General features: G+C 42.3%; 1 protein-coding gene across 9 annotated transcripts in view; it reads left to right on the top strand.

Moving 5' to 3' along the window:
• Nucleotides 1-26,431, top strand: part of ST3GAL5 (ST3 beta-galactoside alpha-2,3-sialyltransferase 5) — a 28,128-nt gene extending 1,697 nt beyond the window's left edge. For 2 of the 9 annotated variants that reach the window (XM_075752742.1, XM_075752743.1), the window contains exons 2-7: nucleotides 15,422-15,543; nucleotides 17,341-17,455; nucleotides 19,670-20,013; nucleotides 21,435-21,621; nucleotides 23,546-23,704; nucleotides 24,967-26,431. In XM_075752742.1, coding sequence (XP_075608857.1) covers nucleotides 15,506-15,543; nucleotides 17,341-17,455; nucleotides 19,670-20,013; nucleotides 21,435-21,621; nucleotides 23,546-23,704; nucleotides 24,967-25,233 — 1,110 coding nt within the window. In that variant the 5' untranslated portion in view covers nucleotides 15,422-15,505 and the 3' untranslated portion in view covers nucleotides 25,234-26,431. Of the gene's footprint in view, nucleotides 1-12,983; nucleotides 13,023-15,421; nucleotides 15,544-17,340; nucleotides 17,456-19,669; nucleotides 20,014-21,434; nucleotides 21,622-23,545; nucleotides 23,705-24,966 lie in introns of those variants that run through there. The other 7 variants (XM_075752739.1, XM_075752737.1, XM_075752738.1 and 4 more) reach the window with 5 other exon arrangements.
• The last annotated feature ends 517 nt before the right edge of the window (nucleotides 26,432-26,948 follow it).

Raw genomic sequence — 26,948 nt, 5'->3', positions numbered from 1 at the left:
GGGCAGGTTATTTTGTTTAGATAAGAGACCCTGGAAAACTTAAGTAGGTCTTGAGTTTTGATAAAGGTTAAATTACTGAACAAGACCCAGCCAACACTTCAAACTTATCATGGAGTAATTTTGAAATTGCAAGCGAGTCTGAATGAAACTTACTCAAACACGATAGATTAAAGCATCTGCAGTGGGGGCTTCCAATGCTTCAAAACCGCACGGTAATTTGGACGTAGGACTTCTGGATCGTGGAGGAGTCTCCCCTGCTGCAGGCAACTCTCTTTCATAAGGTCATTCATAAATTATTAAGGACTTTCCTAAAACTTATGTAGGCTGTTATTTTCCATTACTCCTATGGGAAGGCTATTCCTTTGCTGCTCAGGAATCTTTTGCTTGTAGTCCGTATTTATTATGACCACTTTTTCATGTGTGTGAATATTGTCCCTTTGTTGGAATTGTTTACTTTCGGCTTTGGTGTTTATGTGCTTGGTATATTTAAGGACAAACTCTCAGACTGTTTTGCAAAGCTAGACAAGCTGAGCTCTCTGTTCTCCTTGGGAGCGGCTCTTCATTCATTTGTCCCACCAGCTCTCTCTGCATCCTGTTGCGTTCTGAAATCTTGAATTCAGAAGTTAAGCATTAAAATTGGTTCCAGCAATGTTCTTTGCTATATTGAAATTTCCTTTTAAGACTTTTCTTCATGGGAGGCTTTTGGCATCTCCTGTTTTGCTTCTGTATGCTTGTGTGATTTTTTTTTTTTTTTTTTTTTAACCATGATCTCTTAGAGTGTTAGAGGATATTGTGGTAAAAATGCTGCTGTACTATTAACATTGTTGCATAATTACCAGTTGTTCTGTGCTATTCTGCTGCATAATTCAGATGTAATATGAAACATCTTGGCGGTGTAAGTCTGCTGGCATGTTTCCTTAGCCCAGTAAAGATTAATACTATGCCCTATCTCTTCCGACCATTTGTTTTAGGGAAGATTTATTCCTCAAACTTCTGGTGTAAGGGGAAAGACATAATTTGTTTTGGCTTCCTTGCAAGGGCTCAGAAATATGTTCCACTTGTGTGCAATGAATTCGCCCAGCTGGTGGTGGGTGGTGTGCTGATACACTGTGCCCTCTTCTTCCTCTCCTGGCTGGTGTGGCTCTTCTTCAAGGTACTGGAGCAGAGCAGTGCTTCCACAGATCGGGGTCTGTGTGCCTGGGGAGGAGGATGTGCTGCAGAAAGGAGCGTGCGAGATGTGCAGAGGAGGGGTATCTGAGTAGCACTTAACATGCTGTTATGCTGCAATTTGTTCTTCCTGCGTGTGTGCTGACTTCAGCTGATACAGGGAGGAGTGTCTGACCTCAGGTTCTGAACACCCTGAGCAGGCAGGCTGCTGTTTCTTACACAAGTAATATGAAAAACTGGGATTTGCTCTAAAAAAAAACCCAACAAAAAAAACCCCAACAAAACAATGGGGGCTCAAAAGCTTCCTCTGCAAGAAATAAACTTATCTTCTTAATACCACACTGTTCACGACACCAGTGCTTTAACTCATCTGTTTCTTCCTGCTTGGCTGGAACACTGACTTTCTGTGGCTCATTTGGGAGTCAGAAAAATTTCAAATTTGGATACTGTTTTCATCTGTCTCAAAGCATCAGCTGCCCTCTTAAGTGTTGAAGCACATCTTGTTGATATTTCCTGTGCATTATGGATTTTTGCTGTTCCTCACTTTAGAGCACCTGAAAGAGATTTCGCAGAAACACTTAGAAAAGCTTAGAAAACTTGACTAGAGAGGAGCGTGCCAAGGCAGAAGTGAAATCAAGAGTGTGATCCCTTTTATGAACATTGAACTGTCGTTCAGAACCCCACTAAGAAGTTCTTTGCCTATAACATTATTTTAGCAGGCACTATTAATGTCCATAAGGCTTCCTGTGAATGCTGCTGAAAGGAAGGGGTGGTGTTACACTCTGAATATGTCTAAGCTGATAATTGGACTGAATTTGAGCCAGAACTTTTTTTTTTTTTTGTTCAATCTGGGTGATCCAAGGTTAAGAGCAAGTTGTAGCCTAGCTACGTGTATCCTTCCTAAAGGAAAAGACTGGGCAAATAGACACATTAATGTAAGATTATTAATGATTTCATGAGTTAGTTGGTGGTTGATGTTGCAAAGAGGAGGAAGGATCAAGCCATTAAACAATTAGAAGAAAATGCAAGTAGAGCATTATAAGCAAGGAGAGAAAAATGGTAATGCCTCTAAGGTGCTATTGACTCTGGCTGGTATTCATGGCTCCAAGCAAAATAATTTTCACCTGTGATCTTGTTGGTGCCCTGTCTGCTGCTCTGAAATTTTGATTTACTGTTGAGTAAATGTTGAGTGTCTCTCACAGTGTCTCACTCTGAGTGTCTGTTAGCTGCTCTGAAATTTTCATTTACTCCTTGTTTCACTTTTTGCCAGTTGGGTCCACAAGTGTAGGGCTCAGTATTATTTTTCTGAGGAGACAGATCTTGACCAAATGAATTGCAGACTGTACAGACAACATTGGTTTTTACTTTCTATAGTTTGATTAAAAAGCCTTATCAATCAAAGGTCATTTTGTAAGACACCTTATACACTAATGTAATCAATGTCCTGTTGTAGGTGCTTATAACCATATTATAGACTAAACTTCTGTCTGCCATCAAGGATGTATTCTTTCTATTGACTTTATTAAATTAACCAAAACAACGAACTCTACTGTTCATCGGAAGAGGCATGTCTGTCTAATACTTTTTTCATTCAATAGTAATAGATGCTAAGGAGATAATATTCAAAGAAAGTTTATCAAATATCTACCTATGTTAAAGTACCAGCTTTACTGTGGGGTTTGTATAGTTGCAACAGAAGAAATAATTGACAGAAGTCTCTAGTTTTTAACTTAGGTCCAGTTTTTCCTCTGTTGAGAAGCTGTCAGTCTCTAGTCTGCAACAGCTCCTAGGCTGCTGTCCTGTCATGTCTTGTGACTATTTTGCTAGGAAATGGTAGGATGATGATCAGAGGATTATTTGAAGATAAATATTCAACAGTTAATACATTGCTACAGATTATAATGCAAGAGTCTCTCATGCCTCTGCATGTCTCTCAAGTATGCCTGAAATCTTTAATCTCTCTGGAATTTTTCCTTATGCTTGTTTTTTAAGGAATTTTTGTCAAGTACCACTGAACAACAGTCTTAAAGAAGGTATTTCAGTGTTCATTGTGTTACAGAAAGAGATTTTGCAATCAAAACCAGTTGCTTTGGGATAACTTGTCTGTTCGTCTTCCCCACTTTTTCCTGAGTATGTTGTTGCTATGGGCAAATGGGCCTGTTCAGATAAAAGGCCTTTTACTTTCCCTGTATAGGTTTGAAATCCAATTTCATCATCTGGGCAGCTTTTCAATTGGCTTTCCTAGTCTGTAAACCTGTGTTTAGAATTATTTGATTTAAAAATTTGGATTCACTTCTGCAGAAGTCATTGGGAAGTGAGTCAGACCTTCACTGTGGTGCAGTTTCTTGAGTACCTCTTGCTAGAGGGTGCTTGTATGTTGTTCCAGGTTGGTTGTTTTGGTTTTTAATAACAAATTTTGTAAGTTACAGAAGAGTAGGTTTCCAAATTGGTTTTGTGTGCAAGAAAGACTGTTTTGGATGAATAAAAATACCTCTAATCCATTGCAGTTGTAAGGTAGCAGTTTGACTGTACAGCACTTGCAACTGCAGAGTCCTCTGTGTACAATGGGTTGCACAACTAACTGTCCTTAGCTTCAGGTTTTTTATTCTTTGTATTATCATTTTTCTTCCTGAAAATTATTGGGACAGGGTTTGAACTACAGTTGATTTAAAAAAAAAATTATTTTTTATAAACAGGGTAGAGATTATTTGCAAAGTTTATTTAATTATGATTAATTGTTTCTGGTGACGAGATGATGAAGTTTCAAAGCGTAGGAAGGATCTGAAGGTATCATGGGTTGATTAGGACACTTGGGAGGGAAAGTCCCAGAGAAGGCACACCCCTGGGGGACTAGTGGGCCACCTATGCCAGAGCAGGTAAGCTGGTGAGAAGCACTGAGGAGCAGACGAAACACATTGAGAATCACAGAGGAGCTGCAGACAGAAACCATTATGCACATCATCCCAAGTGCCCCTGCACTGCCCGTCACCTCCCCAAGGAGTTGGGACCGGCTCCATGTGTAACCTGTGGCAAAAATAAGTGAAATTGAGACAAAGAAGGAAGGGAGAAGTGCTTGGCTTAAGTTTAGCCTGTGGAAGGGGAAGGAAAGGTGTGTTTACTCATGGGTTAAATTGTTTTTCTCAGTATATGGAGTTGGTGATTAGACGTTGTATTAATTGGTAATAAATAATATTACTTAAAACATAGTCACCTCAAGGGAGGTGATTCTCCCCCTCTACTCCACTCTGGTGAGACCCCACCTGGAGTACTGTGTCCAGCTCTGGGGGCCCCAGTACAAGAAAGACATGGAGCTGTTGGAGTGAGTCCAGAGGAGGCCACGAAGATGAGAAGAGGTGCTCCAGCCCTCTGATATGAGGACAGGCTGAGAGAGTTGGGGTTGTTCAGCCTGGAGAAGAGAAGGCTCCGGTGAGATCTAATAGCAGCCTTCTGGTACCTAAAGGGATTGTTTACAAGGGCATGGAGTGATAGGACAAGGGGGAATGGCCTTAAGCTGAGGGAGGGGAGATTTAGATGAGATGTTAGGAAGAAATTCTTTACTGTGAGGGTAGTGACATGCTGGCACAGGTTGCCCAGAGAAGCTGTGGAGGCCCCATCCCTGGAAGTGTTCAAGGCCAGGTTGGATGGGGCTTTGGGCAACCTGGTCTAGTGGAGGGTGTCCCTGCCCATGGCACGGGGGTTGGAACTAGGTGGGCTTTAAGGTCTCTTCCAACCCAAACCGTTCTGTGATGCTATGAAAAAATTCCAGATTCAAGACTATTTTGCCCATTAAAGAGAGTTGAACAGGGTTTGAGGATGTGGGAGGGAACTGGGAGAGTTTTATACTGATTTCTAAATCACGTTTTTTAATGACATTGTTAAAAAAAAGAAGGTAAGTAAATTTTTCATATAGGTTACTTCATTTGAGAGGCTCTGCTTAACAGATGACTCAAACATTTTTTTATATCTTTAAAAAAAAAAACCAAACACAAAACCCCACACAAAATCTACCACCTAATTTACCATTTCTTAATTATTATTTTTTTTTTTTACATCTTGGCCCTCACCTTTGATCTCTATGGGTTTCAGTACTGTAGAAGCAAACAATCCTACCTATAAATTTTACCAAAATATTTTTCATGTTCTTAAATATAACACTAATCCAAATATATCAGTCTTGAAAACATTAATGAAAATTAATATCTCATCTATTTGGTTGATAATGATGGTAGATTAAAATGTGTAATCTTTCTATCAGTACAACTCTTGCAAGTAATAACAGACATTAGTGTTGTAGTTGTCAATTTTTGTCATGTTTTCCCCAAATGTGTCCCAGGAAAAATCCGTAATCTGTTTAAGTTTTCTTAAATGTACTCTTCTATCTCCTTGTGTAAAGTTTTGCATTATATCTGTGGGTTTTTTTGTTGTTTTAAAAAGCTTTGGAACAGTAAGTTAATGCACAAGCCATTGCTGATAATGTACACATCATCTCAACAAAGAGTATCTTGCTCAAGTTTATTCCATGTGAAAACACCTTCTCTGCCTTTTAACTTTTAAGATGGGAACGTGCTTGAATTGGTAGGGCAAAGGAGATAAGTCAAAACATCCCCTGTGTGGGGTTATGGTTCTGGGGGCTTAATGAGAGGGTGGTGAGGGATGTAGGTATATGCCTCATTCTGCACTCGTATGCAGGCTGGTCTGGTCCTGTCTCCATGCCTGCTAACACTGTTGGCACTCAAACAGTGGGGGTGAGAGTCCTCGTCTTTGGGTAAATCCAGATGCTGTACATAACCAAATGCAATTTTTCAGGGTGTGGCAGTGGTCATGTACAACTTGACACATGCTGCTTTTTAGTTTTTAGCATTCCCACATAAAAGCCATCCTGAAGACTTAAATTAAATGCTTCTGAAATATTCCAAGTGTGGAAATAATGTCTACTTAAGAATAACAATGAGACAAAAGTAAATTATGGTGAAAAGAATAGCACCACAAAAAGCTTTGGAGTGTATTCTTGCTGATGGACAATTTAGCTTTCGCAGCAGCTTTACAAAGATCACTTAAGTTCAGTAGATGAAAAGCAAATTTAAGTCCCTTGAGTCCTCACTAATTACACCACAGTGAGTAGCTATGGAAATGTCAATGCAAAATGTGATTGTAATACAGCATTACTACTGAGGCATCTTTTGTGTATGCAAATTGACACATTTGCATTTATGGCTCCCAAAACAGCTGTAGCACTGCCCCTTTCTGAAAGGGTGTAGTGGTGTTTGGCAGTGCTGGTTGTACGCAAACAACAAAATCTGGAAGCTATAGGCACAGCTTGTCTCTGGTGCTTGGTTTCTTAACTGTCATGGTTCTCTCTGTAAATTCACAGGTTTTTTTTGAAGCTCAGGAAGACTGTGGGACAGCAGGGCTCTCGGGTACCTTGCTCTTCTGAGCACTTACTTCATTCCAGCCAGTGGAAGGTGCTTAGTAACTTAGGTAAGAGTGCAGGATCAAACCCTGAGTAATTTTTAAAAAATGCTGTGCTGGACAGATATATTTTGGGTTCATCTGTCTGCCTATATATATTGACTTGATCAAGAAAGGAATCATCTGAAGTAAACAACTGACAAAGTCAACCTGAAGTAAACTGTTGCAAATGAAATGAAAAATAACATTATTTCAGTTATTAAAAAAACAACCAAACAAAACCTTTGAGCATACTAAATATTAAGAGTTAGACTTGGAAAGGTTGTGCTCAGATGATTAATTAAATCGTCTGTGTTTCCTTGTTCTTTTTTGCACATCCAGGATGAGATGAGTGAAACAGCTGTTTGGGGATGACTGGAATTTATTTTGCACAGAGGCAGGGAAGACTTTCTGATAGCACCTGTTTATTGTGGTCTTGCATTCCTTGTTAATCCCCTTCTGTCTTCATCACTCTTCACCTCTTCAGTTCTTTCTTCATCTTTCAGAACTCTTGTGGCCTTCTCTTTTCTTTGTTTTGAAAGGCTTCATGAAAAGCGCATCTGTTGTAGGATCTCTGCGTACAATGCTGTCATAGGAAATTCTCACCCTAGGAAATGATTGAAAGCGTGCTGTTTGCAGAGCCCTCGGACGATTTATAATGCAGAGGAGATCAACTGTGTCATCCTTCCATGCTGCAGGATGATTCCAGGAGTATGTTAGTGCCTTTAAGCAATAAAAAGTTTTATATACATTGAGCAGTCTTTCACAAGCAAGTGTTTCTGTCAAATTACAACATAAACTGAGTCGTAGAATAGGAAAGACTAATTTGCAGAGAAGTAAAAATCTGCTTTGAACAAAGGAAAGGCAGTGAGGCTTTAACCTTACCCTTGTAATTCAAGCTGTAAAACTTTATGGATTTAATTCAAACTGCTGGAAAATTTATGTGCTGAATCTGGAGTGTATTCCTTCATGAATTTTACCAGTACCATGGCCAGATCTCATGATGTCACTTTGTACATTGTTGCAGTGACATCCTGGTCACAGGGTCCTCTGATACCTAGTGTTGACTGATTGTTTTGTACAGAATCTGTTCTGATCTAGGTTCCTATTAGACTGTGATCATGTTGCCTCTTCCTGTTGTTTACGTGAGAGACAATTATTACTTGCATTGTTCTGTAGTGAAAAAGGCTGAAGCTTGTTTCCTACTTTTTATTCAGCGTTGTTCTTTTTTAAAAAGAAAAGTTCCATTGTTACGCATCTCCCCAGCCCTGTATGTACAGGTCTGTGGAACTGACAGATGTAATTATTGTTTTGTCGTACATTATAGCTTAGACATTCAGTGTGTCCATGCAGTAAGCCATCCATGTCAGGGAGTGATCCTCTTCCCTTTCATCAAACAATGCTGAGTGCCCCTTGTTGTGCTAGTCTGAGCCAGTTTCCTCCGAGGTGATCTCGCTGTGGGTACTCTCTGTAGTACGCGGAGCAATCCTGGAGTTTCCATGTAGTCTGCAGGCCTTGTTCATGCTCTCCTCTACAGCATGCTTTAATTGCCATTCTTTTCACATGCCACATGTGACTGTGCTGGCAGGCTCCATGAACTGGGGCTGCTCCCTGGGCGTGCTGGCAATGTGATCTCTGTGGATACCTGACATCTCCAGGACATATTGGTATGAAGGTACTGGGCCCCAGGTAATGACGACGGGTGCTTCGTTGTCTTGTCTGTGTAGTGTGGCAAGAAGTATGTGTCATATCCTGGAATATAAGGTGACTGTGCAAGTCCTGCTGGATCGGCACTGGACTTCTCAAGGTAGAGCAGTTAAAAAAAAAAAGTGGTGATCCAGAACTGGCACTAGGTTATGGTCCTTGTAACAAATTTTGCTAATGCACAGTAGGCCTTTACCCATGTGGACTTGACTGATTTACTGCAAATCTTAGCTGAGTGCAAAATGGACTTGTAACTGCAGGTGGTGGTGTCAATACCCAGTTTTGCTCCTTAGTGCTGTTTTTATTCAGTGCTGTTGATGCAGCCAGTAAAGACGCTCTGAGAAAATTATGAACTTGTAAGGCTTGATAGGTTCCCTGTGACCTGTTATCTTGTGTCCTGGCAGATTGTGTGGGAGATTGGAGCTGGATTTGATTTCCATCTTAACTGCTAGCATTCTGGGGGACCTTGGGGTGTCATATCCCTCAGGTTTTGGTTTACCCTGTTCCAAGATGAACATAATGGTACCAACCTCGGCTGTACAGTGCTTTCACAGAATCATAGAATGGTTTGGGTTGGAAGGGACCTTAAAGATCATCTAGGTCCAACCCCCCTGCCATGGGCAGGGACACCCTCCACTAGACCACGTTGCCCAAAGCCTCATCCAGCCTGGTCTTAAACACTTCCAGGGATGGGGCCTCCACAACCTCTCTGGGCAACCTGTGCCAGTACCTCACCAGTCTAACAGTAAAGAATTTCTTTCTAACATCTAATCTAAATCGACCCTCCTTCAGCTTGAACCCATTCCCACTACACTCCCTGATAAACAGTCCCTCACCATCTTTCCTGTAGGCCCCTTCGGAAACTGGTAAGCCACAATTAGATCTCCCCAGAGCCGCCTCTTCTCCAGGCTGAACAACCCCAGCTCTCTCAGCCTGTCCTCATAGGAGAGGTGCTCCAGCCCTCTGATCATCCTCGTGACCCTCCTCTGGACTCTCTCCAACAGCTCCATGTCTCTCCTGTACTGGGCCCCCAGAGCTGGACGCAGTACTCCAGGTGGGGTCTCACAAGAGCGGAGTAGAGGGGCAGGATCACCTCCCTCGACCTGCTGGTCACCCCTCTTTTGATGCAGCCCAGGACACGGTTGGCTTTCTGGGCTGCAGGCGCACACTGCCAGCTCATGTTGAGCTTCTCATCAATCAATACCCCCAAGTCCTTCTCCTCAGGGCTCCTTTCAATCCGTTCCTTGCCCAGCCTATAGTTGTGCTTGGGATTGCGCCGACCCACGTGCAGGACCTTGCACCTGCCCTTTTGTTGAACTTCATGTGGTTCGCATGGGCCGACCTCTCCAGCCTGTCAAGGTTGGATCTGCTCCATGATCTTGCCGGGCACAGAGGTGAGACTGACTGGCCTGTAGTTCCCTGGGTCTTCCTTTTTACCCTTCTTAAAAATGGGGGTTACAATTCCACTCTTCCAGTTGGCAGGAACTTCACCGGACTGCCAGGACTTCTCAAATATGATGGCAAGTGGCCTGGCCACTTCATCTGCCAGTTCCCTCAAGACCCACGGATGTAACTCATCAGGTCCCATGGACTTGTGCACCTTCAGGTTCCTTAGATATTCTCAAACCTGATCTTCCCCTACAGTGGGCGGTTCTGCATTCTCCCAGTCCCTGCCTTCTGTGACCTGGGCAGTGTGGCTTAAGGATTTGCCAGTGAAGATTGAGGCAAAGAAGTCGTTGAGTACCTCAGCCTTCTCCCCATCCTGGGTAACCAGGTCACCCGTTTCATTCCGGAGGGGGCCCACATTTTCCCTCATCCTCCTCTTATCACTAACATATCTATAGAAGCTTTTCTTGTCATCCTTGACATCCCTGGCCAGACTAATTTCTATCAGGGCTTTGGCTTTCCTAACCTGCTCCCTGGCTGCTCGGACAATTTCTCCGTATTCTTCCCAGGTTACCTGCCCTTGCTTCCACCCTCTGGAGGCTTCCTTTTTTTGTTTGACTTTGCCCAGGAGTTCCTTGTTCATCCACAGGGGCCTCCTGGGGGATTTGCTTGACTTCCTCTTTGTTGGGATGCATCACTCCTGAGCTTGGAGGAGGTGACCCTTGAATATTAGCCAGCTGTCTTGGGCCCCTCTTCCTTCCAGGGCTCTGTCCCATGGTATTCTACCAAGCAGATCCCTGAAGAGGCCAGAGTCTGCTCTCCTGAAGTCCAGGGTAGTGAGCTTGCTGCATGCCCTCCTCACTGCCCTGAGGATCCTGAATTCCACCATTTTGTGGTCACTGCAGCCAAGGCTGCCCTTGAGCTTGACATCCCCTACCAGGCCCTCCTTATTGGTGAGAATAAGGTCCAGCATGGCACCTCTCCTCGTGGGCTCCTCTATCACTTGGAGGAGAAAGTTGTCATTGATACATTCCAGGAACTTCCTGGATTGCTTGTGCTCAGCTGCGTTGTCCCTCCAGCAGATGTCAGGGTGGTTGAAGTCCCCCACAAGGACCAGGGCTTGTGAGTGTGAGGCTGCTCCTATCTGCCTATAGAGGGCTTCATCTGCTTGGTCCCCCTGGTCAGGTGGCCTGTAGCAGACCCCCACTATGATGTCCCCTGCCCCAGCCCTCCCTTTAATCCTGACCCACAGGTTCTCAGTGGGCTCCTCCTCCATCCCCAGGTGGAGCTCCATGCACTCCAGCTGGTCATTGATGTAGAGGGCGATGCCCCCTCCTCGCCTGCCCTGCCTGTCCTTCCTAAAGAGCCTGTACCCTTCCATCCCAACACTCCAGTCGTAGGAGCTATCCCACCACGTCTCCGTAAATGCCAATAACGTCATTGCCTTGCAGGCAGGCGCACGTCTCCAGCTCCTCTTGTTTGTTCCCCATGCTCCGTGCATTCGCATAGAGGCATTTCAGTTGTGCCCCCAATGAGGCTGACTTATTGGCTGGGGTGGCTGGGATTCTTTTGATGTATCTTCCCAGTGTTACCCCATTGGTTCCTGTTACATCCGGGGCCCCTGGCTCGTCTCCTCTAGGCTTCGAGTGTGCTGTAGTGCATCCAGCACGTCTCTGAGCAGTAGGCTGAGGTCCCTCGCCAGCATCCCGTCCCTCCAACCTGGGTACATTGTCCCACAACATGTCACTGGCAAGCCCAATGTTATCCCCCTCCCCCTTCGAGCCTAGTTTAAAGCTCTGTTGATTTGCCCAGGAACTAGTGCGGCTCAGATCCTCTTCCCCCTTTGAGAGAGATTAATCCCATCAGGGTTCATCAGGCCTGGTGCGATGTGGGCTGCCCCATTGTCAAAGAACCCAAAGTTGTGGTGTTGCCACCAGCCACGGAGCCATGCATTTATGGACTGCGTCCGCCTGTTCCACCCACCATTGCTGCCCTCAACTGGAAGGAGGGATGAGAATATTACCTGTGCCCCCGAATCCTTCAGTGACTGCCATAAGAGCCTGAAGTCCCTTTTGATTGCCTTCATGGTGCGTGTCTCTGCTTTGTCCCCACCCACATGGAGGAGCAGCAGTGGGTAATAGTCAGAGGACCATACCGGGCTGGGGAGTTTCCTAGCGATGTCCTTGACATGGGCCCTGGGGAGGCAGCAGACTTCTCTGAGAGGAGGGTCTGCCCTGCATATCGGGTCCTCTGTACCCTTCATAAGGGAGTCCCCTACGACTATAACTCTCCTTTTCTTCTTTCTTGGGGTGGTCACAACCCGAGGCATGGGCCTTTTGGGCCTAGGTGCTACCTCTGGAGTAGCTTGACTGCCATCCATATCCTCGCTCAAGTGGCCTTCTACAGCCGGAGCCTCCTATCTGTTGCACAGGGGTATGTGGGAAGACGAGGTGGGTGAGGAGAAGGTTCGCCTGCCGCAACGTGCGTGGACTTGTTTCCATTTCCATTCACTCCCCTCTTTGAGGCTGCTGCCTTCTGCCTGGCAAGGGGAGGATACAGGGTCCCCTTCACTTTGGCTTTGGTCTGTTAGCTGTTCCTGTTTCTGCCTCAGGGAGGGCAGAGCTTGGCTCCACCAGTCTATCTCTCAGCCTCTCTGATGCTCCGTAACCTCTCCACTTCTTCACGGAGTTCTGCCACCAGGCTGAGCAGATCGTCCACTTGGTCACACCTCAGGCAGCTCATCTCACTACTGCCTTCCCCTGCCAGTGCCAAGCTCAGACACTCCCTGCAGCCTGAGATCTGGGTGGCTGTGTGCTTCCATGGCAGCTCTGTCTGTGTTGCTACATCCCTTCTGGCGAGCACAGAGCTTAGGGCTTTCTGCCTGGTGGGTGCCATGGCTGAACTCCTGTGAGAGAGTGATGACCACCAGTGAACTCTCCTCCTGAGCAGGTAGACTGACTAGGCCCTGCCCGCACGAACTGCCACGCAAACTGCCACACCACGCCCTGGCTGATGCTCCACGCTCTGTTTGCCCACTCTGTTCGCCGCACTCCCTAGGCTGCTTCTTATAGGTGTCGGGGTTGAGCGCCGTTGCTTTGGCAATGCCCAGGTCTCGTCAACAGTTCCCGCGAGAGCAGCTGGCTCGTGGCGGCTCTTTTCCACATCTCTGGCGTTTCCCTGCTTCTGGAAAGTCAGGAAAAACCCCTCGTGCGCCTGGATCTGCCGCTCCACTGTGAGTCGGGCCAGCACCGGAGCTGTGCTCTTTGGCGACTGACTGCTGGGGTCTGATCAGATGGATGAAAAAGCATTGTTTAAGAGTAAGCTGCTTTGTGACAAAGGCCTCCGAATGGGTGTGCAGCTCAGAGAGTCTGCAATTAATACATACAGCTATAGATGGGTAATTTGAGGTTCTTAGTAGTATTGTAATAACCAAGTTACCAGTGGTTGTGGTGTAAATGGTGAAGTTTTCCGGCAGTAAAACCTGGTAGGGTGGGGGTTTTTTTGCCTTGCTCTGTTTCGTGGGTTATGACCACTTGTAGGTGACTCTAGAAAGCATCACTTAACTGTTGTCTGCTCTTCAAAGGGCTTAAGATGCTGGTGTTGGTCTTTATTTCTCCTTGTCTCACCTTGTCTCACAATGGTTTGTGGCTTTTGACCTTCTACTGTTGTGTCAGATTTGTTACTGAGAAATGATGTATGACTGTGCAAAGAGAGAGAGACTTTTGAGTCATCCTCTGGATTAGATATCCCTGAAATTCCAGTGGGCTGGGTTTGAGATCTAGAGGGGACGCTTCTGTCTCATCACTTTCATTCTGGTGTTTAAGAAGGTCAGTTGTTTGTTCAAAACCCCAGTGTTTTCAAGTGGCAATACAGGCTAGTTCAAGTGGGTCATACAGCTATATAAAATAAAAGAGAATGTGGAAAATTGTCCCTAGATAAAAGCCTTTCCTTAGCCCTACCTTTTTTTTTTTTTTTTCTCAAAAAGTCCTTGTGACAGAGCTTCTGGCAGGAGAACAGAAGAGTGTGAACATCATTGCAGTAGAGAGCAGAGAAGGTTAAGCACTGAGATCAAAGGGAACTAGTAGGGCTGTAAATCCTCCATTGTGGAGGATCAGACTGCACCCTTCCATGGTTGGCTGATCAGAGGGAGTGCTGCTTCTGGAGATTGTCGAGGCAGGAAAAACCCTTGCCCGTATCCCTTCTTCTTTCAGGGCAAAACCAGCGGGCTCACGTGGGTAGACTTTGCATGGTGTTTCCGTTTTGGCTCACATCTTTGGTTAGTGGCAGCAGCCTGTGAGAAGTTGATGTGGCAGCCTGCATTTTCCTCTTGAAAATCAGAATTGTGACCAGCAGGTCGAGGGAGGTGATCCTGCCCCTCTACTCCGCTCTTGTGAGACCCCACCTGGAGTACTGCGTCCAGCTCTGGGGGTCCCCAGTACAGGAGAGACATGGAGCTGTTGGAGAGAGTCCAGAGGAGGGCCACAAAGAGGATTGGAGGGCTGGAGCACCTCTCCTATGAGGACAGGCTGAGAGAGTTGGGGTTGTTCAGCCTGGAGAAAAGGCGGCTCCGGGGAGATCTAATTGTGGCTTACCAGTTTCTGAAGTGGGCCTACAGGAAAGATGGTGAGGGACTGGTTATGAGGGAGTGTAGTGACAGGACAAGGGGTAATGGGTTCAAGCTGGAGGAAGGTCGATTTAGATTAGATGTTAGAAAGAAATTCTTTACTGTTAGAGTGGTGAGGCACTGGCACAGGTTGCCCAGAGAGGTTGTGGATGCCCCCATCCCTAGAAGTGTTCAAGGCCAGGTTGGATGGGGCTTTGGGCAACGTGGTCTAGTGGAGGGTGTCCCTGCCCTTGGCAGGGGGGTTGGACCTAGATGATCTTTGAGGTCCCTTCCAACCCAAACCATTCTAATGATTCTATGATAAGCATGTTGATAGAAACTCATGGGAGCTTCCAAACAGTAAGCACTGAGATTTGCTTCTTGTTAGCTTATGATCAGTGACTTGCCCACCTGTGAGGTAGCACTGTGTGTTCCTGCTGGGTTCACAACGTTTGTTGGAGGGGAGCTGCTGCTGTGCACAGAAACTGTCCTTGTGCTGGCAGCCTCCTGGTCCTGCTGACTGCCAAGCAAAATTTCCTGCCTGCCCTCTTTGGTGCTTGCTGGTGAAGTTGCTGACCATGTTGCTGGGTCTTCTGAAGAGCTCAGCAGTAGAGTCAGACTGAAGATGAGACAAGTTTGCTTAACTTCAGGGAAATCAGGGAGTTGATTTGAGATGTGGACTCCAGTTTTGAGGATGGGATGGTTTGTGCAGGTTCTGCATGCTGGGAGATGTAGATTGTTTTTTTTCCTGTCCGGAATCTAATAATTCCTCAAACAAAATGGTGTTTGACCAAGATCAAACAATAACGTTTGATAGTAACTGATGTAGTTGCAGTTATTAGACTTCAGGCTTATGAAGAATATACAGACCTATACATGGCAACACATACATATTTTTAGAATCATGTCCTGGCAGTGCATCTGAAATGAGTATATTCTTGATCACGAGGAGATCAGGAGCAATTCAATATTCCTGACACAATAACCAAGAATCACAGTCTTCTCTGGGAAGCAGAATAAGTTAACAGTCATTGGATGTCCTGTGAACTTTTTTGATTCATAAAAAATTGTGATAAAATGTTTGGGTTTTGTTTTTTTTTCCCCTGTTTACAGCAATGCTGAGTGACAATAACTCTGGGAAGCTGAAAAGTGATTGTTCACCTCCTGTGCAATGGTGTAAGGTGGCTGCACATAAAGATGAGAAGACCAAGCAGGTTTTTAAAAGGTACTCGCAAGTAAGTGTCATTGTCATGCCAATATAGAGGTCAGTGTCTCTCCCTCTAGCTGGGGCAGTTACTAAAAGGATGCAAAAATCAAGGGATGAGATTGCTGCAGGAACTGAATGGAGAATTAGGCACACAGCTTTCCCTGGGGCACCTAAAACACTTGGAGCCTAGGTTCACTCGTAGTAGTACCTATTTTCCCAAGCCAATGTGAGATCCTAGTACTTTACTTGCAAGTATTTCCAATCTTTTTTTTGGTATCCAGACAAGTTACAATGTTGAGGCTTTTGTACAGTCTGGTAATTGAAGAAATTGAAGGGCAGTGGGTGCTTAGTGGGTATTTCGGGGAGGTGTCCCCTCATAGTTAAGTTTTTATGAAGAGTTCTGGAATGCTACATCACAAAAATCTTCATTACTTCATTGTTTCTACTCTTAACATCAAATTGGAATTAATGAATGTGTGCTAGTGTACATCCAGAACCATATTTTAAACCAAAAAAGCTCACTACTGTTATGCCTCTCTGCCATGTCAATTATTAGCTCTTAAAGCTTAAAAACCCCAAGGCCAAACTGTTATATCTGCTGGTGTTTTGAGCATCTGAATGGTGCAGCCCTATATGAATCTAGATATACTTGATAAACATCTGTGGAGGAAAACCAGCCTCATTCATCTCTCTGTGAATCCCGTGTTTCTGCCAGTCAGCTGATTTCCAGGGGTTGCAGCCTAACGTGCTAGTTAGGTTGGAGACCCCACATCAGTGCAAAATTTAATTTAGTTAAATCAGATGCAGGAATAGTGCTGCTTTTCCAGTGGCTGCCTTAACTTTCAGTATGTACTGCAAATAAGTGCCAGGATTGTGTCTGTTAGCCCGTATGTTACAAGGCTTTTTAAAAAAAAAATAAATCTTGGAAGTCTGTATCAACTTCATCTGAAAGAGTTTCAAGAAGCACTGAACACTTAGTAGGTTGTATATTTTTTAAAGACATTTAAACAAACATCCAGTCCTTAGGAAACCATAGGAAAGGAAAATCAATAATAAAGCTCAGACTATGCACTTGAGCAACAACCACAGCTCTAACCAAATAATGATGTAGTTTTTGCAAACCGGTTTAGACATGAAATGAGCCGAGTGAATATTTGGAGATCAATAGTGAGATTCCTTAGGAATGAGAAATGAGTAGATAAAAATATGGATAGTCTATATTACTGAATTTTAGAGGGTGGGGGTTTTGTTTTGTTTTTCTTCTGTGTGTTTTTGGGGATGTACATAACTAAATTAGGCTTCTCAATATAAAACTCAACATCTAAATTCTACATTCTGGCCTGGTAGTGAGTTGAAAGTTTTGCTTGTGAGTGGTGGCCGTTGGCCCAAAATCTCGGAATTTGAACTTCCATCCTTTTTTTTTAACTTGCTTGAAAATACATATTTCAAAATAGAGTTGCCCTTTAAAGTAGGAAAACAAAAGTCACTTTTGGTTTCTGTTTGGCCCATCAGAGATGCGTTTAAAATATGAGGCAGGCATAGAACTGCTTAAATCAGAGTGTCAATATGCAACATTTTCCTTATCAAAGCATCTATATATGTTCATACTTTCCTGCAGATAGCTCTGACGAGTTGTGAAAGACTTGCAGTGAACAAAGCAATAGCTTTTCTTTTCTTTTAATCAAATGCAAGTATTCACCTGAAATTCTTCAGCTGTCTTAAATTTGTTTAAAAATACTCATTTAACAGTTGATAGATTGCTGGAAAAAAGATGATTATTTTTTTTCCCTCTCTCATACCCCTATACCCTCCTGTTTGTTTTCAGACTTCTTGCACTGTTTGTGGTTGGAGGATGCTTCCTTTATATCCTCAAATTACATTTTGGCCCTGAAGAATGTGACAGAACAAAAATGCCATATGTGGACCTCAATCGTGTAAGGGTTGGTATTTTTAGGCATTTTCTTCACTTGGCTTAAAAAAAGTTATTGACAATATGAGAGTTATAAGGTTCTATAACAAAAAACTAGAATGTTGAAATTATCTTGTGAGGGGAAAATATATTTTGTTTCATTTCATGCGAACTTCTGGTTGTTGATCTTGAGGAGTGACAACAGAAGTGCATAGAGAAATTGGATTTTTAGTGGTAAAATGAGATAACTGTGACTTAAGAATAACATTTGAAACTGGTACAACATATCATCATACTATTGTGTCAGTGCAGATGACACTGGTGATTGATGCAAAACCATTTTTTTTAAAAAAAAAAAAGGCACTAAGCCCAACTCATTAAACCACAGGTTCATTTTTACCTAAGCCAGTTTCCTAGTCTGCTTTGTGTTGTAGCTGCTCAGATGTTTTTGGAATCACAGGGCAAATGTTCAGGAGGGTGCAGCTCTTGGTTCACTTCTTTAAGGCAGCAGCTACTTAGTTCAGCTACAGGTTTGCTTGTGGCTTTTAAGCTGATGTAGGAGACACCAATAAAGCATTCTCTTAATTCTTGCTGACATTTCTCTGCCTTTGCTACTTAACCTGTTTGCTCTTTTTAACAGTACTTACCCTGGCTTAGAGTTGTTACGTTTCTGTCTTTGGATGTCTCAATGCTAAGACACAATTTATAGCAGAAGCCCTGATTTAAGGTGGTCTCATCTTGACATCGCTGCATATGCCTTCTCCCCCACCTCCCACCTTCTTCAGTGCACGTTTTTCCCCTTCTGAGCTTTTTTGCATCCCCTTTTCTTCTCATTTCACTTATTTCTTTTCTCAGTAACATATTCTTGCTTCCAAAAACCACCACCTTAACCCAAGCAAACCTAAGAACTGCATGGACTGTGTTTATTGCTGTCTCATGATTAATTTAGTTTATGTTCCATGAATGGTGAGGCAATAGCATTGCTCTTTGTCTAGTTAGGTAGTAGCCAATCGCAAACTGTTTGGGTCAGTTGTCCAGTGATTGGCATTAATTGTTACTGATAGGAGGCACAACTGTCGGCCTTAAAAACGAGCCTTTTCCAAAGATGTTCTGACTCTTGCTGGCAAAGTACAGCATGGAGTTGCTCAGTCGTGCTTTGCCCGGGAAGAAGTGTGATATTTATGCCTAGACTTGCAGACACCTTTGTAACGGTGGCAGAGGCAGTTCTATAGAACAATCCTGTTTAAAAATAAATAAATAAAAGCAGCACAACTTCCTTGTGTACCCGGATGGACACTTCCCTTTCCTTAACAGTACAGGAGGGGAACTGAGATAGCACTAGGTTTGAATCTTGACTCTGACCCTTGTGTTTGCTTGTGGGTTTTTTTATTACAGTGCAGGAAAGACCAGCAGAGATGTATCAGGAAAGAGAACATGCAAAAAGATTTTATCTTAACTGAGAAAAATAGTACCTTTGCTATTTTTTCTTCCATACATCAGATAGTGGCTTGCCACTACAGATTTCTAAAAAACATACATGAATAGTTTTTTGGTTTGGTTTTTTTAACGAGACGAATCAATGTGTAGTTTTATCTGACAGCTTAATCTTTTTATGCAATACAGAACTGTAGTCTTTTATTTTGGTGACTAGTCTTTGAAAGAAGACTTGAAACACTTCTATCTTGCATTCTTTTTAAAGTTGTGTTTTAGTCATTAGCAATACCACTTCTTCCAGAAGTACTGCTTCATTTCGATTAGTAAGCAAGTCCAGGCTGCCATTTCACACAACTTTTACCCAGTGGATGTGTGTCTGGTAAAATCCTACCACAGCCAGAACTCGGGTCACGCATTTGAGCAGTGGAGTAGAACTCCACTTGCTGGCTTGCTGCTGAATTAGGTGGGTAGAAGTACATCTAGATTTTTTAATCTATGTTTGTAAGTAACAGTACAAATGTTCCCAAACAGCTCACCTCTTCTAGTAACCTAATTTATTCTAGAAAAGCTACTATCCAGATTTAACTGATTGGATGGAGAGACATTCCTTTGTAGATTTTCACCCTGCACTGGTTAGTATCTGCATTTGAGTGAATGCTTTAAAATGTGTTGTGTTTCCCCGTTTGTGCTTTCTTTATAAACCCCTGTGCTTGCTAAACTGCCAGTGGTCAGTTGGTGGGTTGCATTAAGAGGGCTTTGTATGTTCCCAAAGCTGGCTTTCCTGACTGAAATCATGTATGTTTTGTTCTAGAGAGCACAACAGTATGCCAGCGCCGCATTGCAGGAACAGTGCCGGCCTTCTTATGTGAAGAAAGAAATGGGGAAGTTATTTGCAGAGAAATATAGCATGGACCTATCTCCCTTTGTAAGAAAAAATGTAAATGAAGATGAAGGCTTATTTAAATATGAACCTCCTTTTGGATTTCACAAGTTTGTTGATAAGCTTAAAAATCTCCTTGAACTCTTACCTGAGCATGATTTACCAGAAGATTTAAAGTTGAAACACTGTAAGCGTTGTGTTGTTGTTGGTAGTGGTGGAATTCTTCATGGATCAGAGCTGGGTCACTTATTGAATCAGTTTGATATTGTTATAAGGTATGTATTTTCCATTTAAGGATTCCAACTACTTCAACTTTATCTCATGAGCTGACTTTGGTTTTTTAAGGGGAAAGTATCTCCAACATTTATGTAACTCTCAAACTATTTCTGAAAATGCTTTTGAGAAATTTACCTGTGACTTGATGGAATTTGAAGTCTTAGGAGCAAAATAAATTCTTGTGTTCACAAGACAGGAATTCAGCGTAATTATTTTTGGACTTCAGATAGGAAAAAAACCATGGGCAGAAATGAGATAGAAACAAGTGAAATCATAGACAAGTAGACAATCCTGGTTTTATCCATTCATATGTTTAAGCTTTTAGAGGTAGGCTTTAAGACTCACCTCTGCCTTTTCCCCCATGGTTAGCTGGGATGCTTATTTGAAGGATTTTTTTAACAGCTATTTTGAACACAATAAAAGTTAGTTGGTGTTTCAGTATAGGGTTTGCTTACACACTGTATAGCACGCTTATCTTTCCTTATCTTTACAAGATCAGTACATGCTTTCTGTGATTACCCATGTTTTCTTATGTCTGAATTAAATGAATACATGCTCTGTATTTGTATTTGTGCCTTCTGAACATTACTGTTTGAACTCTCCTTTGTATTTTGAATCATGTAAAGTCACACATAAATTTAATAGAGGCATTTTCCCAAATTGCTTTGTAAACTAAGACTTGATCTGTTAAAAAGGGAAGACTTGATACAGTGAGTTGATATCTCTTATACCAAGGTAAACAAACCTGTTAGCATGTGGAGCGGCAAAGAATTTGCGTTCACTGTTCTCTGAAATTGGGGCTGGCAGTGCAAAGGTGACTTTTCTGTTGATATAGCAAAGTTTGTGGGACTTACACTGTTCTGCAGAACTGATGGAGCTGCATGATGCTGTTCTTGTCAGCAGTGTGCTAGCATCTGAAATTTTCGGTGAGTTGAAGTGATGTAAACCAACAGGATGCATCACGTTGTATTGAAGGGATAATTTGAATGCCTTTCTATATGTAATACCCTTGTGTGTATGTGCATGTGTGTATATATAGATATAAAAAAAAAAAAAATGCAGGCAACTTCCTGTGTCTTGTCTTTTCCCTTCTGCTTTTAAGCCTCTCTGAGTTGGCACAAGGCAATCAATATGAAATTCTGCAGTGCTGTTTTAAGTTACTTTTCTATTCAGGCTTCTCTTTGAAGTTTTGCACTTGTGCCAGTTAATCCAGAAATAGAATTGGCTTCCTCTCAAAAATAAGGGATGGATGAGTGTGAGGTGAGGAACATGGAGGTACTGAGCAAATGCTGTACTCTGCTGTGTTAAAAATCTGTGGGCCAAATACAAGTTCTTTGCTTAGTGTCTGATGCTTTGAGATTGTAACCTGTGTTTATTAAATGCAGTTTCTCTCTGTTGTGGTTTTTTTTTTTTTTGTTAGGTTAAATGATGCACCAGTGCAAGGATACACAGATCATGTTGGTAACAAAACTACTATACGGATGACTTACCCGGAAGGAGCCCCTCTTTCTGAACACGAGTATCCTCCTGCTAGCTTGTTTGTGGCTGTTTTGTTTAAAAGTGTTGATTTCAATTGGCTTGAAGCAATAGTAAAAAATGAAACCTTGGTATGTAATGTGACAGTGTTATGTACCTGTAACTTTTGTGTTTTCTAATGCTTAAGAAGCTGCTGATATGTTACTTTCTGTTTTATTAGACTGAGGATCTTTTGTTTAACTTTGTGGGGTTTTAGCTATGTCTCCCTAGTGACAGTAGGTACCAGCATTCATGTTGAAGCCCCATGCTGACAGTAACACTTTTTTTTCCTGCAAATATTGGTGGTTTGTACCAAGCTACAGTGGAATTCATTTCACGTTAGGTTTAAGTGGTTTGTTCAAATCTGCAGAGTCTGAAACAGAAATGAGATTTCTGGATGCCAGTCCATTTGGTTTTTTTAACAGCTGCTACAGTAGGCATACCTGCGGTTAATGTGTAACTGAAGCATTGCAGTTGTTAGGTCATATTTGTCTGTGGTTCCAAAATTAAGAGGTCATTTATTTCTTACTGAATATTTAAAGAAGTGCGGAGATTCCTAAGGAACTGATAGCAGGGTTCCATGTTTCCAAACTCTCTTTAAATTGGTAGTTTTCACCTCTTTCAGTTTGCAGGCAGATAGTTTCTGCAGGCAGATAATTTCTTCCTTGCTCTGGTGTTTTTGGTGGTGCAGAGAGCCAGTTTGGGGAACTGATCTGGGAATGGGCATACTGCACAGACTCCGCTGAAGGGCCACGAAGATGCTTAAGGGACTGGAGCATCTCTCCTGCAAGGAAAGGCCGAGGGAGATGGGACTGTTTAGCCTGGAAAAGAGAAGGCTCAGCAGGAAATCTTACTAATGTACATAAATACCTGAGAGGAGGGTGCAAAGAGGAAGGAGCCAGGCTCTTTTCAGTGGTGCACAGCGACAGGACCAGAGGCAATGGGCACAAACTGAAACACAGGAGGGTCCCTCTGAACATCAGGAAACATTTTTAGTCTGTGAGGGTGACAGAGACTGGCACAGGTTGCCCAGGGAGGTTGTGGAGTCTCCATCCTTGGCGATACTCAAAAGTCATCTGGACGTGGTCCTAGGCAACCAGCTCAGGTGTCCCCGCTTGAGCAGGGTTGTGGACCACTTGGCCTCCAGACGTCCCCTCCAACCTCAACTACCTAGTGATTCTGTGAACTGAAAACATCTCCTTTCAAACACTAGGCTTCTGGTTGGATCAGCTCTATGCAGGCATTGGTACTTACTAAACTTGTTCAGAGCCCATGACCATGGCAACCTAGATTTGATCAGTTTAAGCTGCTGTAGAGTTGTAGGTTAGGGTAGCAATAAGCCTGTTTAAAAAAATATAGGTCTATGTTGCAGCTATGTAAGTTTTATCATTTCCTTAGTGTTATGCATTATATGGAAAGATTTGTAAAATGAGCCTGATTTAGTGTTGTGTTTTCCATTAGCATGCTAATGGACTGCAAGTGGCATGAGATCAGAATCTAGCTTGCTGAATCTTGTGTAAATCCTCTTTTGAAGTGTTACATTTATCACTAGGTGGATGCTGTCAGACAACAGCTGTTCACTTCAAAGCCTGAGTAAAATTGTTTTAAGTCCAGTGCTTGCTTCAGAATGCCTGGATAATGTTTGTGGAAAACTGTGGTTCCCTTTCCCATTTCTTTAAATAGTGCTGCCTGCTCAGTTGTGCTGGGGAAGGTCCAAAGAACCTTGTGGATTCTGGTGGATATGTTGACTGATTAAACACAAAGTGCAGTCACGTATTCAGAATAAACAACTTCCCTCTGCTATCCTCTCTGGAATTCTAAATACTTAGAAGGTTTTTCCTGTTTTGGATCAGTCACTTGAGGTGTACACTGGTATTTCTGAATCCACGTTAGCTATAAACTGTTTCCTGAATTTCTCAGCATCACTGATGAATTCTACAACTTGTGTACTGTCTGCCATATACTTTGCAGTCTCAGAGTTTGCCTTTGCTGAACTATTTTTTTTCTTTCTCTTAGCCTCTGTGGGTGCGACTCTTCTTTTGGAAGGAGGTTGCTGAGAAAATTCCTCTTACATCAAAGCAGTTTCGGATTCTGAATCCAGTCATCATCAAAGAGACAGCTTTGGACATTCTGCAGTTCCCTGAACCTCGATCAAAATTCTGGGGCTGGGATAAGGTAAGAAGCTTCCTTTTAGGAGGAGGAGACTATAAAATACAAAGTAAAACAAGAAACTGAAAAAAGTTTTGGGCTTTTCCTTCAATATAGTTTCTCTGTGCAATTTCAGAGCTGGTCTCAAGTAATGGGGAAATTAATGTGCTCTCGAAGGACTCTTGTATTTTCTTGTGTAAAATCAAAGTAGGATTCAGCTCGCCTTTTTAGATGAGATATTATGCTGGTGTAGGCTGACAGGAAATGGCCTGTTTTACAAAGACTTCAGATGCAGAGAGACACAAATCCATTCCAGAAAGTGTGTTCACTCGCACGTCACTGTGGCTGGTGTTAAATATTCAAAACACTCATTTGATGTACGTTAAGTGTGTTAAGAGCAGCCCTGTTAAGTCAAACCAGCAATCGCCTACAGACAGATGTGTCTCTAGTTGCAGGGAAGGCACAGAGTATGGAAACCAGGCCAGTGTAAAACAACCTTCCACCTGTTGGAACTGCTGTGTATGCTAATGTGCTCATAGCAACTGATGGGTATATCCTCCCTCTGTCCTTAGCTCCAGCAATAGTATGGAGTGATGAATTGCTCAGTTTAATTAGACACTGCATTTTTTGTTATTGTAATTATTTGTTCCAGAAATTGGATGTCACTTGTTCTCTTAAACTATGAAAAAATACTGAATAACCATCATCTTTTTATGTTTTGTGTGGAAAAAATGTAATGGTAGTGTTATTGCACAAATGTTTGAAGGATCTTTTCACATTTATTTATGAAAATAACATAACATACCAAGCTACCTATCTTCTAGTTGTATTGTAGTATGCTTGTCTTGTTCATGGGTTATTCAGTGAAGAAAAGTTATATTATGAAGAACAGTGTTAGAGCCTGTTGCTCAAGACTGAAGTAAGCATACATCACAAAATGTCCAGTTTAACTGCGTGTCAGGAGTTTTTTGAGTGTTTGGAGCAAGGGTTTGCTTGTAGTTTAACTACATAGTAATAGGGCATCTTGCCTTCACAGAAAGAAATTTAGAGTTGACAACCAACAACTCAAGTTGTATTAGTATTTGGCCCTGAAGGTTTTATTTTTACTTGATCATTTAATTTATTTTTAGTTTTAGTTGTAGTTGATTTTAGTTTTAATTGATTAATTGATAAAAGTTTTAAATGAGGAGAGGAAATAGACAAAGCCATTGAATTTTGTAAAGTGTTTATAAAACCGGCAAAGGAGAATATACTTGAATTCAGCAGGCTTCTTTTTCCTCCCTCTTCAGAATGTACCTACAATTGGGGTCACAGCAGTTGTTCTGGCCACGCATTTATGTGATGAAGTGAGCTTAGCAGGATTTGGATATGACCTCGATCAGCCCAGCACACCTTTGCACTATTACAACAACCTCTGCATGGCTGCCATGAACGGACAAACTATGCACAATGTGACGAGTGAAACAAAATTCCTGCAAAAACTGATCAAAGAAAAAGTTGTCAAAGACCTTACTGGTGGGATACATTGTGAATTCTGCAGCAAAGACAGCCAGTGATTGAAGTGCAGCATGGTTTGGATTTGTTAAATTTCCAGAGGTTCAGCTGGAACAACGTTTTCACTGTCTTAAGGAGTTCTTTAAAATGTATATAGAATGGACGTGGAATCCCTGCTGCCTTTTTTAATGTCAAGTTCCATTTGTTGGACTTTCAGATTTATTTTGATGTCGGATTTTACTTTGCACATTTTTGTGGATAACTATGTAAATACAACTTGGAAAGAGATCCATTTATTTAATGTTTTAAATTGTCTGAAGGAAAGCAGATTTTTGTTGTTGTTGTTGATGTTTTCAGATGTACGTGGTGCACACAATGCTAGCCTGAGTTGTCTAACAGTGTACAAGAGTTATTTTCCACAGGACTACTATCTTTGTCGATCAAGTTCTTAGTGTATGACTCCTTTTCCTGCATAACGTGAAAAGATAGGCATATGCTTCTCAAGTTTTTCATTTCTTGCAACTTGAGCGTTGTGTTTCCCCCTTAAATATTTATATTCTTTTCGTTTTGTGCTAATATTTTTTGGGGGTGGAGGAGGAATGTGGGAGTGGAGATGAAGGAAAAGGAACTGTTGTGGCAACAACTGAATAGTAAGTGCTTTGGTGTTCATGATTGATATTAAAATCATTGATGCATTAATGTATTGGGTTAGAATCCTGCTTTATCATGAGGCATGTTTGGGACCAGGGCACACTGTAAAAGGATTTAGCTGGTAGGAGACTTAGACCTGAATCAGATCTCTTGTCATTTCCATTCCTTAAGACCCAGATAAATGTTTCTAACTATTGATTTGCAGTAAAGTTCAGCTATCCCAATTAAAGAAGTGGCATTAATACAAAATCTGCCCCTCCCTTTTTTATAAGAATGACCTGAGAATTGCAGGTTCTATAAAGCACTAGTTTGTGTAAATCTTCTATTTAGCAATAATAGAATCTATGATTAAGCTAAAATTTCCATTTACTTTATGATCCTTCAGTAATTAATTACAGATACCGTAACCTTAATAGTTTACAATGATGATAACCCTTATGAAGTCTAGTGTTGACTATTTAATTGAGGGAGAGGTAGAGTTGTTGGTTTTCCTAGAGCAGCTTTTCAGTCAGCAGTTGGGTGAATGTGTATAAGTTAAGAAGAAAATCACTTTGAGAAAGTAGTATGATCTAGTAGCAAGCTAAATTGCTGCTGAAAGCAGCATTCTTTTTTTTTTAAAAAAAAAGCTATAAATATATGCTCTTGTGACTGGAAGTCAGTGCATTGCAAAGAAACTGGACTGTGCAGATCTGCAAGCAGGTTTTGGTTTTCATTTTCATTTCATTACTAGTAGAGTAGTAGGTATGACTGTGCGCACCAAGTAGTGTTACTCAATCTACAGTACAGGAAAAATGCTTTCTCTGGGAATGAAAGCTTGTTAGCAAATTGATCAAAGGTTTGCCTGGAAACATTGCTCATAGTCATGGACTCTCCACATGGTGGACATTCCCACGTTGTTTTTTGTTATGGGCTAAGATATGAATGTAGTTGTAGTTTTAAATTTTCAAAATGCTCATGTGGGAAAGCAAGATTAGGGTGGTTGGGGTTTTTAATATTTAGTTTTAGTTTTGTGGGGGCTTTTTATGGAGAGAAGTTCTAATGAATGATAATGTAGGAATGTAGGAGCAGCAGACTGATTCTGGCTATTATACTAAAAGGCAATAAAATGACATCAGATCAGAAAGCA

The sequence above is a fragment of the Balearica regulorum genome, chromosome 4 (assembly GCF_011004875.1).
Source record: "Balearica regulorum gibbericeps isolate bBalReg1 chromosome 4, bBalReg1.pri, whole genome shotgun sequence".
NCBI classification, from domain to species: domain Eukaryota; kingdom Metazoa; phylum Chordata; class Aves; order Gruiformes; family Gruidae; genus Balearica; species Balearica regulorum.
Note: the sequence above shows the minus strand (reverse complement) of the source record. Positions and strands in the feature narration are given on the sequence as shown.